Source organism: Toxorhynchites rutilus, chromosome 3, assembly GCF_029784135.1.
Source record: "Toxorhynchites rutilus septentrionalis strain SRP chromosome 3, ASM2978413v1, whole genome shotgun sequence".
Classification (NCBI taxonomy): Eukaryota; Metazoa; Arthropoda; class Insecta; order Diptera; family Culicidae; genus Toxorhynchites; species Toxorhynchites rutilus.
In genome coordinates, this window is record NC_073746.1 from 106,120,891 (window position 1) to 106,136,185 (window position 15,295).

A 15,295-nucleotide genomic window follows, 5' to 3' on the forward strand; every position below is an offset into this window, starting at 1 on the left:
GCTATATTCATTATGTTCATTACGTTTTACGCTGCAAGCGTTTCATTTATTGTCTTTGCGTTGAAGGCACCATAATGATTTGCGCCATTTGGAAAACGAAATTAAGGACGAAATTAACACACTTCTAGAACAAAAAATAATGAATGAAAATTTACTTTTCTGTATTCAATATGTATTCTATGTAATAGAGTAATACGTTTCCTCGAAAATTGTGAAATAATATGAAACTGAAATTGTGTTTGATGCTGATTTTATATTATAATGGTGAGTTTTTGTGATTATTGTGTTGTAAAATATTTGGAAATATACAACCAAATGGCTAAGTAAGCGTCAGGACTACGTGTTTTAAATACAACTGAAATTATTGAAATAATGCAGAATTCATTCAAACCCTTTTATTTCACTTAAATTCTTTCAATTTCTTAAGTTGGTTTACATTATAATATAATACTACATTTCAAGTGATCAACCTAGGGTTCTACGTTTTATATTATCATTCAGACCCTTGTGATCATCATGATCATTACATTTCACATAAATTTTTTTTTCAAAAAACAGGAAGTGGGTTATATCTATGGTATAACCGCAAGGGTGACGTAGGACTATCGTTGATTTAGAGATTTGTTTGAAGTTGAATCTAAATCCATTCTGAATGAATGAATAAATGAATATTTGGGGGACTTCGAAAACGAGAGCATTACGTTGGAGGCACAAGGTTTTATGCATCCAATATAGGATACGAAAAACCTTGTTCTGAAGAATAATCTTCAGAAGCTTTCCTGCTAACTGCACTTGATTGACGAATCACAAACCCAAATGTATTATATGGATATTTTATGGATAGAAAACATTAAAATAAATTCTTTCGCTTGAATGTAATTTTCAATTCCAAGGGGAACTGGCAAATTATTTTCCAGCAACGCTTAGATATTTCCACATTTTCCTGGATACTGGAAGCCCACCAGTGGTTAATACTAACTCGATAACCACCTGTTAATAGCACTTGATTCACAAATATAATATTTGGTCACAGTGTTACATGGATAGAAAAAATTAAAATAAACTCTTTCACATGAATGTATTTTTAAATTCCCAGAGGAACTGGCAGATTATATTCCGGATCTTTCTCGATGCTGAATGGAATCCAAACGGAAAGAATTCCACGCGTGTATGTGTGTGTGTAGCGGCTGCTTCGAGATCTTCCCGGGGAACCGTTTGTGGCATCACTCTCCTCCTGATGGATTCCCTTCTGGCCTAAGGTGCACAAACAGGCTCTTGGTGATACCGTTCATCCGCGCTTTCATGATAAACGAAGAGCTTCACCACAACAGCGACAACATGCTCCAATCGCTGTTTAATTAGAACTGAGAGGATTTCCGAGCGGCGCTCGCTTATATACCGATTGGTGATTTCAATAGCCTGTTTTGAAAGCAATTTTAAGACTATTGAAACAAGTTTTTGGATGAAAAAGTAACAAGTATAGAACGCGTAGACATTTTATCTTACGAATGAAGTGTTTATCATACCATTTCGTTCAGTTGTTTAGGAGCTATTAACGCTCAAAATCTCGGTCTCCGGCGTAACGCTTTCGTTTTCGAAACTTTGATTTTACACCCCGGTATAGAAATGAAAGACGTAGTCCTACGTCAAAACAATTCTTTTTTTAGTTAGCGAATGGGCGCACCTTGTTCCATAGATTTGCCTTGAGTTCGCCGAGTAATTTGATAGGTTTGGCAATGACAGCTAAATTTGTAGCACATCTTGACTCGCGGATCATATCCCCTTGCCCGGGGCTTGCGAAAAATCCTTTCGCGTCTCGCAATTCACTCTCTGCAGCTTTTGCGCTCCACAGCTATGCAGCTCAACACCTCAACAGCTCAGTAGCTCAACAGCTCAACAGCTCAACAGCTCAACAGCTCTTCAGCTCAACAGCTCAGCAGCTCATCAGCTCAACAGCTCATCAGCTCAACAGCTCAACAGCTCAACAACTCAACAGCTCATCAGCTCAGCAGCTCATCAGCTCAACAGCTCATCAGCTCCAGCTCCGTAATGAGCTGATGAGCTGCGTTTTTTGATTGCGAGCCGATCCGAAACCGCTCACTATGATGATGCGATTCGAATGAACAGCTCATGAGCGGAAGGCACATCTCTAGCGCGCAGTTGATGGCAATAAACCTAAACCAAAACAGACCTAGTTCTATTCCGATGAAATACGCGACAGTTTACAAAGTCGTAACACTTTACGATTTCCCTTGAAATCGATATGCACTATGCGATATGCGCGCTTACGCGCAGTAAGCATTTTGACGTAGGACTACGTCTTTCATTTCTATACCGGGGTGTAAAATCAAAGCTTCGAAACCGAAAGCGTTACGCCGGAGACCGAGATTTTGAGCGTTAATAGCTCCTGAACAACTGAACGAAATGGTATGATAAACACTTCATTCGAAAGATAAAATGTCTACGCGTTATATACTTGTTACTTTTTGATCCAAAAACTTGTTTCAATAGCCTTAAAATTGTTCTCAAAACAGGCTATTGAAATCACCAATCGGTATATAAGCGAGCGCCGCTCGGAAATCCACTCAGTTCTAATTGAACAGCGATTGGAGCATGTTGTCGCTGTTGTGGTGAAGCTCTTCGTTTATCATGAAAGCGCGGATGAACGGTGTCACCAAAAGCCTGTTTGTGCTCCTTAGGCCAGAAGGGGATCCATCAGGAGGAGGGTGATGACACAAACGGTTCCCCGGGAAGACAACGCTACACACACACATATTTCAAATTTTTCAACCAAGTGTAATTAGCAGGAAAGCTTCTGAAGATTATTCTTCCCCATCAGTAGGATATTTCCGTATCCAATATTGTATGCGCACGCAATCGATTATTGCTCAGTCGCCGAAAGTTTCGAGCTCAGAGAGTTCATTCCCCTCTAGTTTGCCTTCCAAATTGCCATCGTAAACCACACCTTCTCTCGATTCAATCACACACAGAAAGCATACTTAAGCGATATTCTGGTGGTGAGACGCATTCATTTTTCGTGAGGACATCGACAAGACAACATCGATGCCTAACGTGCTGGAGGAGACACATACACGCGCAGAATTCTTTCCGTTTGGATGCCATTCAGCATCGAGAAAGTTCCGGAAAGATCTAATCATTGCTGGAAAAATAATCTGCCAGTTCCTCTGGGAATTTAAAAATACATTCATGTGAAAGAGTTTATTTTAATGTTTTCTAACCATATAACACAGCGATCAAATACATTTGATTTTGTAATTTTTCAACCAAGTGTAATTAGCAGGAAAGCTTCTGAAGATTATTCTTCCCCATCAGTAGGATATTTCCGTATCCAATATTGTATGCGCACGCAATCGATTATTGCTCAGTCGCCGAAAATTTTGAGCTCATAGAGTTCATTCTCCTCTAGTTTGCCTTCCAAATTGCCATCGTAAACCACACCTTCTCTCGATTCAATCACACAAGCGATATTCTGGTGGTGAGACGCATTCATTTTTCGTGAGGACATCGACAAGACTGCCTCAGTCCACTGATCATTCAACAAGAGCCAAAGGTTGTACCGCTCATGACAACTCTACACGAGCTGATGTTTGCGCCGGCTAGTGACCATTCTATCCTGGATTCCTCGAGTCGAGAAAGACGCACCACGCTAGATATGGGGTACAGAATAGGGGGGCGTTGCTGATTAATGGTCAGCTGCATCCCAATAGGAAGTATCCCGTGTCGGGCACACGTACAGAGCATCGAAGACTGCAACATACCAATTATGAGAACACTTGTAATACTAACCTCGAGCCAACCGCGAGTAATCGGTTACATATTACTAACATAGTTGTAAGCAAACATTGTCGAAATATTGAACTCCCGGCCCCGTTAGGCTGACGCCATATGAGCCTTAATAAAATATATATTTTGGATAAAAAAAAATAGTGGGTTATATCTATGATATAACCGCAAGGTTCACGTGGAACTACCTTAGCTTAGCAATCATTCGTTTGTATTGATTAAATTCTTGATTGAATGAAACAGTTTCCAAATTCAATTGAGTTCAATATATTTGCTCTGTGAGTGAAAAAAATGAACAAATGCCGTGTAAAGTCAATTCATTTATTGTGATTGATTGTTCTTCGTTACAAGTAAATTTAATGACGGACCATTTACGTTTGGTATGATGACTAGAACAACATATATGTACGGAAGAATTATCAAACGTTTGATGAACCAGCCTAAGGCTGAAAATATTTCCAATAAAGACAAAAAAAAATTATCAAACGATTATTTTATTTTACATTTCCCTCTGAAGTTTACATCCCAAAAGTGTACATACTTCTCGAATCTCGAATTTGCTTGAAACTGGGAAGTTCATTCGCTTCTAGTGTCTGCACGATTTTCCCAGGTTCCTAAGTTTAGAAGATCATGTTAGGACAGACATATTCCACTCTGCACAAAGGCAAGCGAGGACAAAAGTACTCGCAGTTTGCATTTATTTGCAGAGCCGATTTCCCCAGAAACCTCGGTTTTGAAGTCTGTGTTAGGGAAACACATTTCAATCGGAACAAAAATACCCCCGATTTGTATGAATTTGCAATGCCGATTTCCCCTAGGCTGCATGGTTTTGATGGCTGTGTTAGGGAAACCGTAAATCGGGCCAATCAAAACGATGCAGTTAGGGCGTTTAGATAACGCCTAATATTTTACAGTTATTCAATTGTTTATCTAATGAAAAACAACATTTTGTTAGTTGCGATAGATGCGTAGAAATATTCCCTATCAAGTGATGCAAACATCTCTCCTATCCAGTACGAAATGTTCGAGCTATAAGCATTCGAAATCTTTCATTTTTTCTTGCATGTTCTGTGTTTAGGTTTTCATTTTACCCTCCATATATTCCGGTTAGACGTAGTCCCACGTCAAAAAATCGACAAGACAACATCGTTTTATAACGTGCTGGAGGAGACACATACACGCGCAGAATTCTTTCCGTTTGGATGCCATTCAGCATCGAGAAAGTTCCGGAAAGATCTAATTATTGCTGGAAAATAACCTGCCAGTTCCTCTGGGTATTTAAAAATACATTCATGTGAAAGAGTTTATTTTAATGTTTTCTATCCATGTAACACTGTGACCAAATATTTTTCAATCAAGTGCTATTAACAGGTGGTTATCGAGTTAGTATTAACCACTGGTGGGCTTCCAGTGTCAAGGAAAATGTGGAAATATCTAATCGTTGCTGGAAAATAATCTGCCAGTTCCCCTTGGAATGGAAAATTACATTCAAGCGAAAGAGTTTATTTTAATGTTTTCTATCCATATAATACATTTGGGTTTGTGATTTGTCAATCAAGTACAGTTAGCAGGTTAGCTTCTGAAGATTATTCTTCAGAACAAGGTTTTTCGAATCCTATATTGGATGCATAAAACCTTGTTCCTCCAACGTAACGCTCTCGTTTTCGAATCTCCCCCAAATATTCATTTATTCATTCATTCAGAATGGATTTTAATTCAACTTCAAACAAATGATCTCTAAATCAACGATAGTCCTACGTCACCCTTGCGGTTATACCAAAGATATAACCCACTTCCTGTGTTTTATTCTTTACCCCAATCACATTGAACACTGCATTCGATTGATTGGCTATTTCTCTATGACTTGGCTCCTCCCAACGAAATAAAGAAAGAAAGAACTCTACACAATTATTGTAAAAGGTTAGCTTAAGACTTTCGTGTTTAATATTAAGTTAGTTCTAGAGACAGACTCCGCGCAAACGGTCGCGTGGAGTTCTGACGTAGGACTACGTCTTTCATTTCTATACCGGGGTGTAAAATCAAAGTTTCGAAAACGAAAGCGTTACGCCGGAGACCGAGATTTTGAGTGTTAATAGCTCCTAAACAACTGAACGAAATGGTATGATAAACACTTCATTCGAAAGATAAAATGTCTACGCGTTCTATACTTGTTACTTTGTGATCCAAAAACTTGTTTCAATAGTCTTAAATTTGCTTTCAAAATAGGCTATTGAAATCACCAATCGGTATATAAGCGAACGCCGCTCGGAAATCCACTCAGTTCTAATTGAACAGCGATTGGAGCATGTTGTCGCTGTTGTGGTGAAGCTCTTCGTTTATCATGACAGCGCGGATGAACGGTGTCACCAAGAGCCTGTTTGTGCACCTTAGGCCAGAAGGGAATCCATCAGGAGGAGAGTGATGCTACAAACGGTTCCCCGGGAAGATCTCGAAGCAGCCGCTACACACACACACATACACGCACGGAATTCTTTCCGTTTGGATCGAGAAAGATCCGGAAAATAATCTGCCAGTTCCTCTAGGAATTTAAAAATACATTCATGTGAAAGAGTTTATTTGAATGTTTTCTATCCATGTAACACTGTGACCAAATACATTAGGTTTTGTGATTTTTCAATCAATCGCAATCAACAGGATAGCTTCTGAAGATTATTCTTCCCCATCAGTAGGATATTTCCGTATCCAATATTGGATGCATAATACCTTGTGCCTCCAACGTAACGCTCTCGTTTTCGAAGTTCTCCAAATATTCATTCATTCAGAATGAATTCAGATTCAACTTCATACAAATGATCTCTAAATCAACGATAGTCCTACGTCACCCTTGCGGTTATACCATAGATATAACCCACTTCCTGTTTTTAGCTATTAAAAGGCGAAGTCCTTTTCAAAGTAAATAAACGGAAGTGGTTATTTTCGAAAAGTAAAAGAAGTGTTTCAATACGAGAGCGATGACGTTATGGTAAAGGTTCGAATAGTAAAACGTTGTCTCGGCCAATATTTCTGAAGGCATTTTATTTGGCTACTACTGATTCTAAGCATCTTCTATGTTGGATTTCAGCATTCAATATTTGTTGTATATTATATTATTAGAATTCATATTAGTTTTAGTTTGTGTACAATTACAAATTTAATTCGTTTATTTTTTGCTTTCCGTCTATTAAGAAAATGCACACTATAAAATGTCCCATATCCCATGTTTCATATGCAATTTAGTGGACAACTGAAGAGCTGTTCCAAATGAGCAGCTCAGTTGTATGAGCTGAACGGCTCTGAGCCGCTCACCATGATGAGCTGGTTTGCTCATCTCTAGTCAGCTCCACCAATTAATCGCTCCGCATCGCATCGCCCCGCGCCGCGTTTACTATGTCCTCGGCCGTATATTCTCCCGATTTCTCAATAATCATATCTTACTTAATCGTCGTAAATCCCCCACTCACACATACTTTTCAGAGTGAGAGGTCACCCAAAAAATGATAGCGAGTTTCGTTCTCGCTTTTTATCCGAAAAACATCTTAATATGCTGGAATGCGCGTTGAATAAACTACAACACATGTTCCGTTGTTGATTGTTTATATGATGATAGGAATTGTGATGCTACTGTATATATCTGATCTGTACGTTACGTACCGTTACATTGCAACAATTTGTCCTGTGTTAATCAACCTTATCAAGCTTAAGTAATATTCACTCAATATATCGCTATTGCTCATAAAAAATATAATTAGAAATTATGAATGCTAGCTCGACTGTAGTGTTTTCGGATATGTTTAGATATTCATTTCTAAACATTCAACAAAAGATTTTTTGAAGGGCTTTTTCCAGTTTAAGGAAGAAGCTTTTATATTAATTTAATTTTGCATGTTATAATGTTCATTTGAACTTGCCAAACACGTAAAGTATTGATTTCGTTTCGTTTCCATGCACGATCATCTAAATACCACAATTATACACACAAAATGATGCTCCTGAAAATGTATGTGCAAAATTAATTTTTCACCACATGCAAAGAAAATGAATTGCCTCTATCCTCTAATCCCCACATAAAGGAGTGTACAATATTTAATAAGGAAAAGTTAGTTTTCATTCATAATTTTGATTTTAAATGTGTGGTTTACTCCACCAGAAAATCCATTATAATTTTCGCTTCTTCTTCTTCTTCTTTGTTTTTAAGAGGCTTTAAACTTTGTAGTTCATTCGCCTCTAAGCCATTTTCGCTTCACAAATCGAACACATGAAGCTCAGTGCCGTCAATGTGAATTTGTCGTTGGACTTTTGTATTTGTTTTGTGTTATTTAGAATCAAAGACACAAGGTTTGTGTCCTTCTTTTCTCGGTTTGTGCTTTAAAACTTGTTCATCGCTAGTCTTACACAACCAATATTCGGTAACAACGTGTGACGTTAACAAAAAGGCGTTTGTGATATTATTACTTCATAATACATTATGAGTTTTTTGGGACTCTCTGGGGGATGACAGAGAGTTAAATACAAGAAGAATGCAACTGTAGAAACTGTTGTACTTTATTGACGAATTTACGTTGGATTTACAACCAGATGGCGCAGCGAGTAAAATGAGGATGTTTAGTTTTTTTTGCTATGAAATTCGTTCAAATTTTCTAGAAAAATCAGAATTTATCTTCAAATTTCCCGGTTTCATGTATTCTTTCCACGCTGAAAAGGTTAGAAAATCATCATTTTACAATGTGCTATGTATATTGGCGATCTAACGCAAAACGTAAACGATCGGTGAGACATCTGGATTTTGTGTTTGAACTAAGAAAATGATGCTAATGTAACCTAAAACTCAAAAACAAATCACGTATATTTTACTTCCGGGCTTTCCAAGGTAGTTCACACATGCAGGAATCGTACATTTTTCTGCTTGTGTTTTATTATGCTCTCGAATTTCCTTCTTTGATTCAACCATTGTCAACATTTTTATAGTTTTCACTACTGAAAGAGGTAAATAAATAACATGTTATATATAAAATTGCGCATAATTAAATTTCTTACAAACTCATCGCAATCAAATAATCTTTTATGATTATGACATTGTAGTTTATGGAAAGAACTACACTGAGTGCAGACTTTTCGTCTTTGGCACACTTTTGAAGACTGCGCTGTCAGTTTGTATCTAGGATGAAATGTTTCGTCGAACCAAGGAACATCGTTACCTGCGACAGATACTATTGCATTAGTTTTTAATCGGTTATTTAATTCACTCTGTCACTATACCTTGTATTCGCCCCGCTTCAATTTGGGGCTCTAAATGAAGATGAAAAAGCCAGTTGAAAACCAAAACAACATTGTTTAGAAACTACTTCTCAAATCAGTGGCACGAGCACCCAGCGGAAGCACTAGCACCTCAAAATGTGCCACTTCCGCCGCCATTATTGTTTGTGTATGAAACACGAGCGCCTACCTTCTTCTTCTTCTTCTTCAATGGCACTAACGTTCCTAGAGGAACTTCGCCGTCTCAACGTAGTATTACTTGCGTCATTTTTATTAGTACTTAGTTAAGATTTCTATGCCAAATAACACGCCTTGAATGCATTCTGAATGGCAAGCTCTAGAATACGCGTGATCACAGTGCAAGTCGGAGGAAATTTCTTTGACGAAAAATTCCCCCGAACACCCGGCAGGTTAGTTATGACGCTAACCACTCGGCCACGGGTGCACACGAGCGCCTACCTGGGCAGGTTTTTAAATAACTGCGTATTCCATCTTCTCCGGGGACTTTTTCGTTCTTCAAGTTCATGATAATATTAGCATGGTAGGAACGAGATTCACAGGAGAATCGTGAATCATACCGACCGACTCAACAACCACCACAGTGACCTTAATGTCTTTTAGAAGTGAGTTGTGCTTTGTGCTTTGGCAAAACTAACTGATAGCAATTCAACCTTTCCGGAAACAGCAGCGATGAGTTCGTCAGCATCTCTTAATGGTGGACCATATTTGCCATCATTTCTAGGTGCTTTATTCATTTTCCACAGTTCCTTACACCCAGGTTGCAAACTGTTGAGTGTGCCTCCAAATTTTTGGAAACAAACGAGAGAGCACTCTTCGCGTATGCGCCTGTTGATAGACTCAAGTATTAAAAGACAAAAGACAAAAATTGTCAAAATATTGGACTCCCGGCCCCGTCAGGCTAACGCCACATGTGCCTTAATAAGAAATATATTTTGGGAAAAAAAAATGATAAACGAACGAACGAACGACCTCGTTAGAATCGTTTTAGGTTACCTTCGCGAAGTGCAGTAAGCACAGGGCATATTCATTGCTTTCTGCAGTCAAAACCTTCAGGTCCAGGAGGGCCACTCGATTTTTCAACCGTTCTTTTTTGCAGGTCGTTCCGAAGAAAGGCAATCCAGTAGAAATTAGAAATTTTATAGGAAATTCGATGGGTGAAAATTCGCCATTCGTGACTTACACAGCAATATGTTGGGTTCAATTGAATTCGAAATTTTTTTCTTTCAATCAAATAATCAATACGAACAAATGATTACTGAGCCAACGGTTGTCCCACGTCAACCTTGCGGTTATATCATAGATATAACCTATCCATTTTTTTCAAGAATATTTAAGAGTTCCATTAGAGCACAAGCTTACCGTAAATATCTCAAAAATAAAAAATAAAAACAATGAAACAGCCACGGATAAAGAGAACACGTCCGATCAGTTCGCGTTGACAGTTCCGAATCATAATTGTATTATATGCTGGGCATAACCCTCCTATTTTTTTTTTATTAATGAATAATATGGTTATTTATCGTATCGATTTGCAAACGGCAGAAATATATTTGATTGGTTAATGAACGATTAATTTCCGAAATCGGACATCACTATGTATCACTTTGTTATTGTTTTAATGATGATAGTTCAAAAATTGTTGATTTTTATACACTGAAGTCGCTTTTTATGCGGTTTTCCCTTACGCGGTTTTAGTTTTACGCGGATTTTGAAACTAACGCGGTTTTTTTACGCGTAAAATAAAAACAATGAAACAGCCACGGATAAAGAGAACACGTCCGATCAGTTCGCGTTGACAGTTCCGAATCATAATTGTATTATATGCTGGGCATAACCCTCCTATTTTTTTTTTATTAATGAATAATATGGTTATTTATCGTATCGATTTGCAAACGGCAGAAATATATTTGATTGGTTAATGAACGATTAATTTCCGAAATCGGACATCACTATGTATCACTTTGTTATTGTTTTAATGATGATAGTTCAAAAATTGTTGATTTTTATACACTGAAGTCGCTTTTTATGCGGTTTTCCCTTACGCGGTTTTAGTTTTACGCGGATTTTGAAACTAACGCGGTTTTTTTACGCGGCACGTATCAATCGAGTAAAAAGTGACTCCAGTGTAAACAGATCTAATGTACTAATTGATGTGACATTTCACGGAATAGGTAGGTATTGTACAAGTGATTAGTAGCTGAGAAATAAACAGATTTTGGGAGGCGATCTGGCGTAGTGGTAACATCCACGCCTCTCACGCTAAAGATCACGAGTTCAATTCTCACTCCCGACATTCTTCCAAAAATGGAAGTAAAAAGTGATGAACCAGCTAAATGAGTTGAAAGTCACTATAATACAGATATAAAAAAAAAAGGATTTTAAACCGAAAATTCGCTGTTTGTTAGATTTTTACACGGATTTTGAAATTTACCCGGTTTATTTTTACGTAGATTTTAGAATTTATGCGGATTTTGGAACCTACACAGATTTTGGAATTTACGCGCACGTATCCCTGCGTAAAAAGCGATTCCAGTGTATACTGTTTCATCGTTTAATTTGAATAATTGAAAATAATTGGAACTATTGGAAATAAATTGGATATATCATCGTTTAATTTGAATAATTGGAAATATAGCTGTTCCAGATGTACAGATATGCAACACGCTGTTTTTTTACAAACAGAAAAAGTCCAATCTAGTGTGTGGGTTTTTTTTAGGTAAATGCTACCAATGTACATAATGTACATATTACACGAAAAAAATGGTGAACAAATGTCAGTATAAACCATCGCTTCAACGTTGCTTTAACCTATACCCTAAACATGTTTGAGAATGATTGAAAACTGTTTACTTTTATGTATTGTTGTTATCCGCAAAATTACCAATACCGTGCATTAATCGTTCGTAGGGACATGCATCAGACATTTATTTTACATACGGTTGGTAATATGTACAGAAAATATATTAATTCTATCAATGTTTGCATAACCAAGGATTTGGTAGCTTCTTTCACCAAGGTTTCATATCTGCACTAATAAAAGTTAAATCGATTCTGGGTTACATTTTGGTTCTGCGACTGTAGCGATAACAACAGATTAACTACATTGGAACAACATTTGTTAGATCTCTTTACCTGCACCAGCTATCCGCAATCATTGTAACAATCGTTATAGTAATCGTTCGTTTTAATAAAAGAATGTCCATACATTGATTTATGCTAATTTTCCATTATTGCACCAATCATACATTTATTTGATTCAACAGTAAAACAAAAGTTTTAACATTAAATATTACTTACCAGAAACATCGGCAAACATCAGCGCCGTCATGTACCACCGGGGACAATAGTCTTCTGCACTGCATAACACTTCGTCCGGAATCATCGAGCTAATCACCTTGTTTTTAAGCTCGTCCGACCGGTCCGTTTCGCCTAGGAAGTCTTTGTAGATGTTAGTTCTAAGGTTGAGGCTTCCGCCGTGCCTTCCGAGGAACTGGTAAAGAAAGCTCGAACGCTCGGGAAGATATTTTTGCAGTTTCTTTTTCTGGAAAAAATAAAAATCTTATCTTGTAGATATAAAGTTGATCTTGAAGTTTTTAAATACCCCTGTTAGACGATTTTTGCAACGGGAAATGAAAAGTTCTTTATCGATAGCCTGCTGTAACCGGGAGGAGCCCTTGTCGGCTTCCGACGAGGGTACTGTAAAATATAAGACAAGCGGATTGATTTGAATAATAGTTTATTAGGTGAGGATATTCTTACATATTTCCATCATTTTGAAATTTGATGCCAAGCAAACTTCACTGGTGAAAATTGTGAAGATTTCGTGCATCGATTGCTTTGCTTCCTCCAATAGGCTTTTATTTAACGAAAGTATTCAACGCATGAAAGAATTGAAAACGACTCAGAGCCTTTTGGACAGCCCTGCCTGCGAACAACTGTCAAACATGTTTGTTTTCATCGAAGCCGATTCCGTTTCGCTGTCAAGAGCAAGTGACGCCGGTTTCTATCATCCGGCAGCATAATCCTTTGATTTTATGTGGTTAAAACAAATCTAAATTGTGCCAAAAAACAGTTCGGTGTATAGTTTCATGATGAGTGCTGGTGGAATGCTGTACGGAGGGGATGAGATCGGTGCGCTGGTGTTCGATCCGGGCCATCATTCGCTGCGTGTTGGTTACGCACAGGAAGACACCCCAAAAGCGGAGATTCCGGCCGTGGTTGGTGTTGGCCCAGCCGATGCCGCCTTGAACTCGGATTTGGAAACTAAGGGGGATAATAACGTCACCCGTGAGAGAAGCTCTGATTTACATATATAATGAAATTCACTAGTTTAGTGTTTATATTGCAGCGAATAAATATTATGTTGATACAACGTTTGTTAGCGTGCCGCGGCCAAATATGGAAATACAGACGTATATGAAGGACGGAATGATCGACAACTGGGACTTGTTCGAGAAAGTGCTGGATTACGTTTACGCTAATGTATTCTGTTGATGGATAGCTTTGAGAAACATTTTTATGTTTCGATCGTATTTTTAGGTCATCCAATCTGAATCGATGTATCATCCGGTGCTCTTTTCCGAAGCTGCCTGGAATGTACGGAATAATAGGGAAAAACTAACCGAGCTGATGTTTGAAAAGTATAGCGTTCCGGCCTTCTTCCTCGTCAAAAACTCTGTCCTGGCGGCTTTCGCGAACGGACGCGCGACGGCTCTGGTGGTGGATAGCGGTGCTACACATACATCTGCCGTTCCGGTTCATGTAAGCAAAGAACAACATTGTCATTTGAAATTTGAGATTGAAAATTCCTTTACAGGAGGGTTATGTCCTCAGCCAGGCCGTGGTGAAGTCTCCGCTGGGCGGTGACTACCTCTCGCTGCAATGCCGACAGTATTTGGAAGGGCAAAACATTGATTTGACGCCCGTCTATGGCATCGCTGCCAAGGATGTAATTAAGGAACGCGACAATGCGAGGTTCACTCCTCGTCAACTGCCAGACAAGTTAACTCCATCGTGGCAACAGTACATGCTCAAAGGTTTGCTGCAAGACTTCCAGATGACTGTTGTTCAGGTGCTAGAGACACCATATGACGAACGAACGGCAGCCCAAATTCCAGCAGTCCACTATGAGTTCCCCAATGGATACCACCAGGACTTCGGTCCGGAACGGTTCAAACTGGCTGAGAGCTTGTTCGATCACACGATGTTGGGTGCAGGACAGTTGGCATCGACCAGTGTCGGGATGTGTGATGCGGATGTGCGTCTTTCTTTGTACGGATCGGTAGTCGTTACCGGGGGTAATACACTGCTACCAGGATTCCCGGAGCGCTTGAACCGAGATCTGCAGCATCGGGCACCATCCAATACTAGACTGAAGATGATTTCCGCCAACGGATCCGTCGAGCGACGTTTCGGATCGTGGATTGGTGGCTCGATTCTGGCCAGCATCGGTACCTTCCAACAGATGTGGATTTCTTCCCAGGAGTATGAGGAGTCCGGCAAAAGTCAGGTGGAAAGGAAATGTCCCTAATTTGACGCGGATTCCATCGAATATTTGAAGAGTCTTGAATTGTAATAACATGCGGTAAATAATGAATATTTTAATCACTAGCCGTAATCAAGTTTATTATCATTCTTATCACTGCCGACAGACTGGGAATCGGCATTACTGGTTTCACCATGCTTATCAATAAATCTTGAAGCAATAGTTTACACTAGCATACAAAAACATCTGATGATCTGGATTGAACTTGTATATGATGGCGTTAAAATACTCGTGAACTTTGAATGTTTATTTATATTAGCGAAGGGAATTTCGCCCATGAGACACTTTATCACGCGGAGGAGCAGCGTATTATAAATAGGGGAATATTACATTTTGTGTCAGTTTGAGATTGTTATCAAGATCGCATTGCTCATTTAGCGTGAAATAAAGTTCTGGTTTTGCCTTTCGATCCAAATGATTCACCTGACACTACTCATGCTTTTTTGCCGTCTTGACGGGAGCTCATTTTCAACATGTCGTTTGACAAGTCCGTGTAAAAGTAAAACTTATTGTTTAGGGTAAACCATTTATTTATTTTTCAACACAGTCTTTTTTTGGTTTTATACACTTCGTCGAACGGTGCTCTAATTGATCCCTTCCGTATAGCAGGATTTGTCCAAGTATGAAAAATAGCCATTCGTTTCTGCGATAACCTCCTCGTTTGAAAAAAAT

The 15,295-nt window shown here is 38.7% G+C and overlaps 2 protein-coding genes across 3 annotated transcripts in view; one reads left to right on the top strand and one right to left on the bottom strand.

Moving 5' to 3' along the window:
• Window positions 1-12,868, bottom strand: part of LOC129779029 (adenylate cyclase type 10-like) — a 111,602-nt gene extending 98,734 nt beyond the window's left edge. The window contains exons 1-3 of the mRNA XM_055786266.1: window positions 12,838-12,868; window positions 12,680-12,774; window positions 12,376-12,619 (exon numbers count right to left, since the gene is read on the bottom strand). Of these exons, the coding sequence (XP_055642241.1) occupies window positions 12,376-12,619; window positions 12,680-12,774; window positions 12,838-12,850 (352 nt within the window). The 5' untranslated portion in view covers window positions 12,851-12,868. The remainder of the gene's footprint in view (window positions 1-12,375; window positions 12,620-12,679; window positions 12,775-12,837) is intronic.
• Window positions 12,869-13,029: 161 nt separating this feature from the next.
• Window positions 13,030-14,955, top strand: LOC129779035 (actin-like protein 6B). Of its 2 annotated transcripts, XR_008743551.1 has the most exons (5): window positions 13,030-13,365; window positions 13,427-13,560; window positions 13,618-13,839; window positions 13,895-14,662; window positions 14,730-14,955. XR_008743551.1 is itself a non-coding variant. In XM_055786278.1 (4 exons), the coding sequence occupies exons 1-4, from the start codon at window positions 13,167-13,169 to the stop codon at window positions 14,606-14,608; spliced, it is 1,269 nt and encodes a 422-aa protein (XP_055642253.1). In that variant the 5' UTR covers window positions 13,030-13,166; the 3' UTR covers window positions 14,609-14,682. The 2 variants fall into 2 exon arrangements, 1 of the variants encoding a protein (XP_055642253.1); XM_055786278.1 differs by lacking the exon at window positions 14,730-14,955 and having other exon boundaries at window positions 13,895-14,682.
• Window positions 14,956-15,295: the final 340 nt, after the last annotated feature.

Coding starts and splice junctions, on each gene's coding strand:
- LOC129779035 (XM_055786278.1), top strand. CDS start 13,167: ATGATGAGTGCTGGTGGAATGCTGTACGGAGGGGATGAGATCGGTGCG. Junction 13,366..13,426: donor GGGGGATAATAACGTCACCC/GTGAGAGAAGCT, acceptor TTTATATTGCAG/CGAATAAATATTATGTTGAT. Junction 13,561..13,617: donor TGGATTACGTTTACGCTAAT/GTATTCTGTTGA, acceptor TCGTATTTTTAG/GTCATCCAATCTGAATCGAT.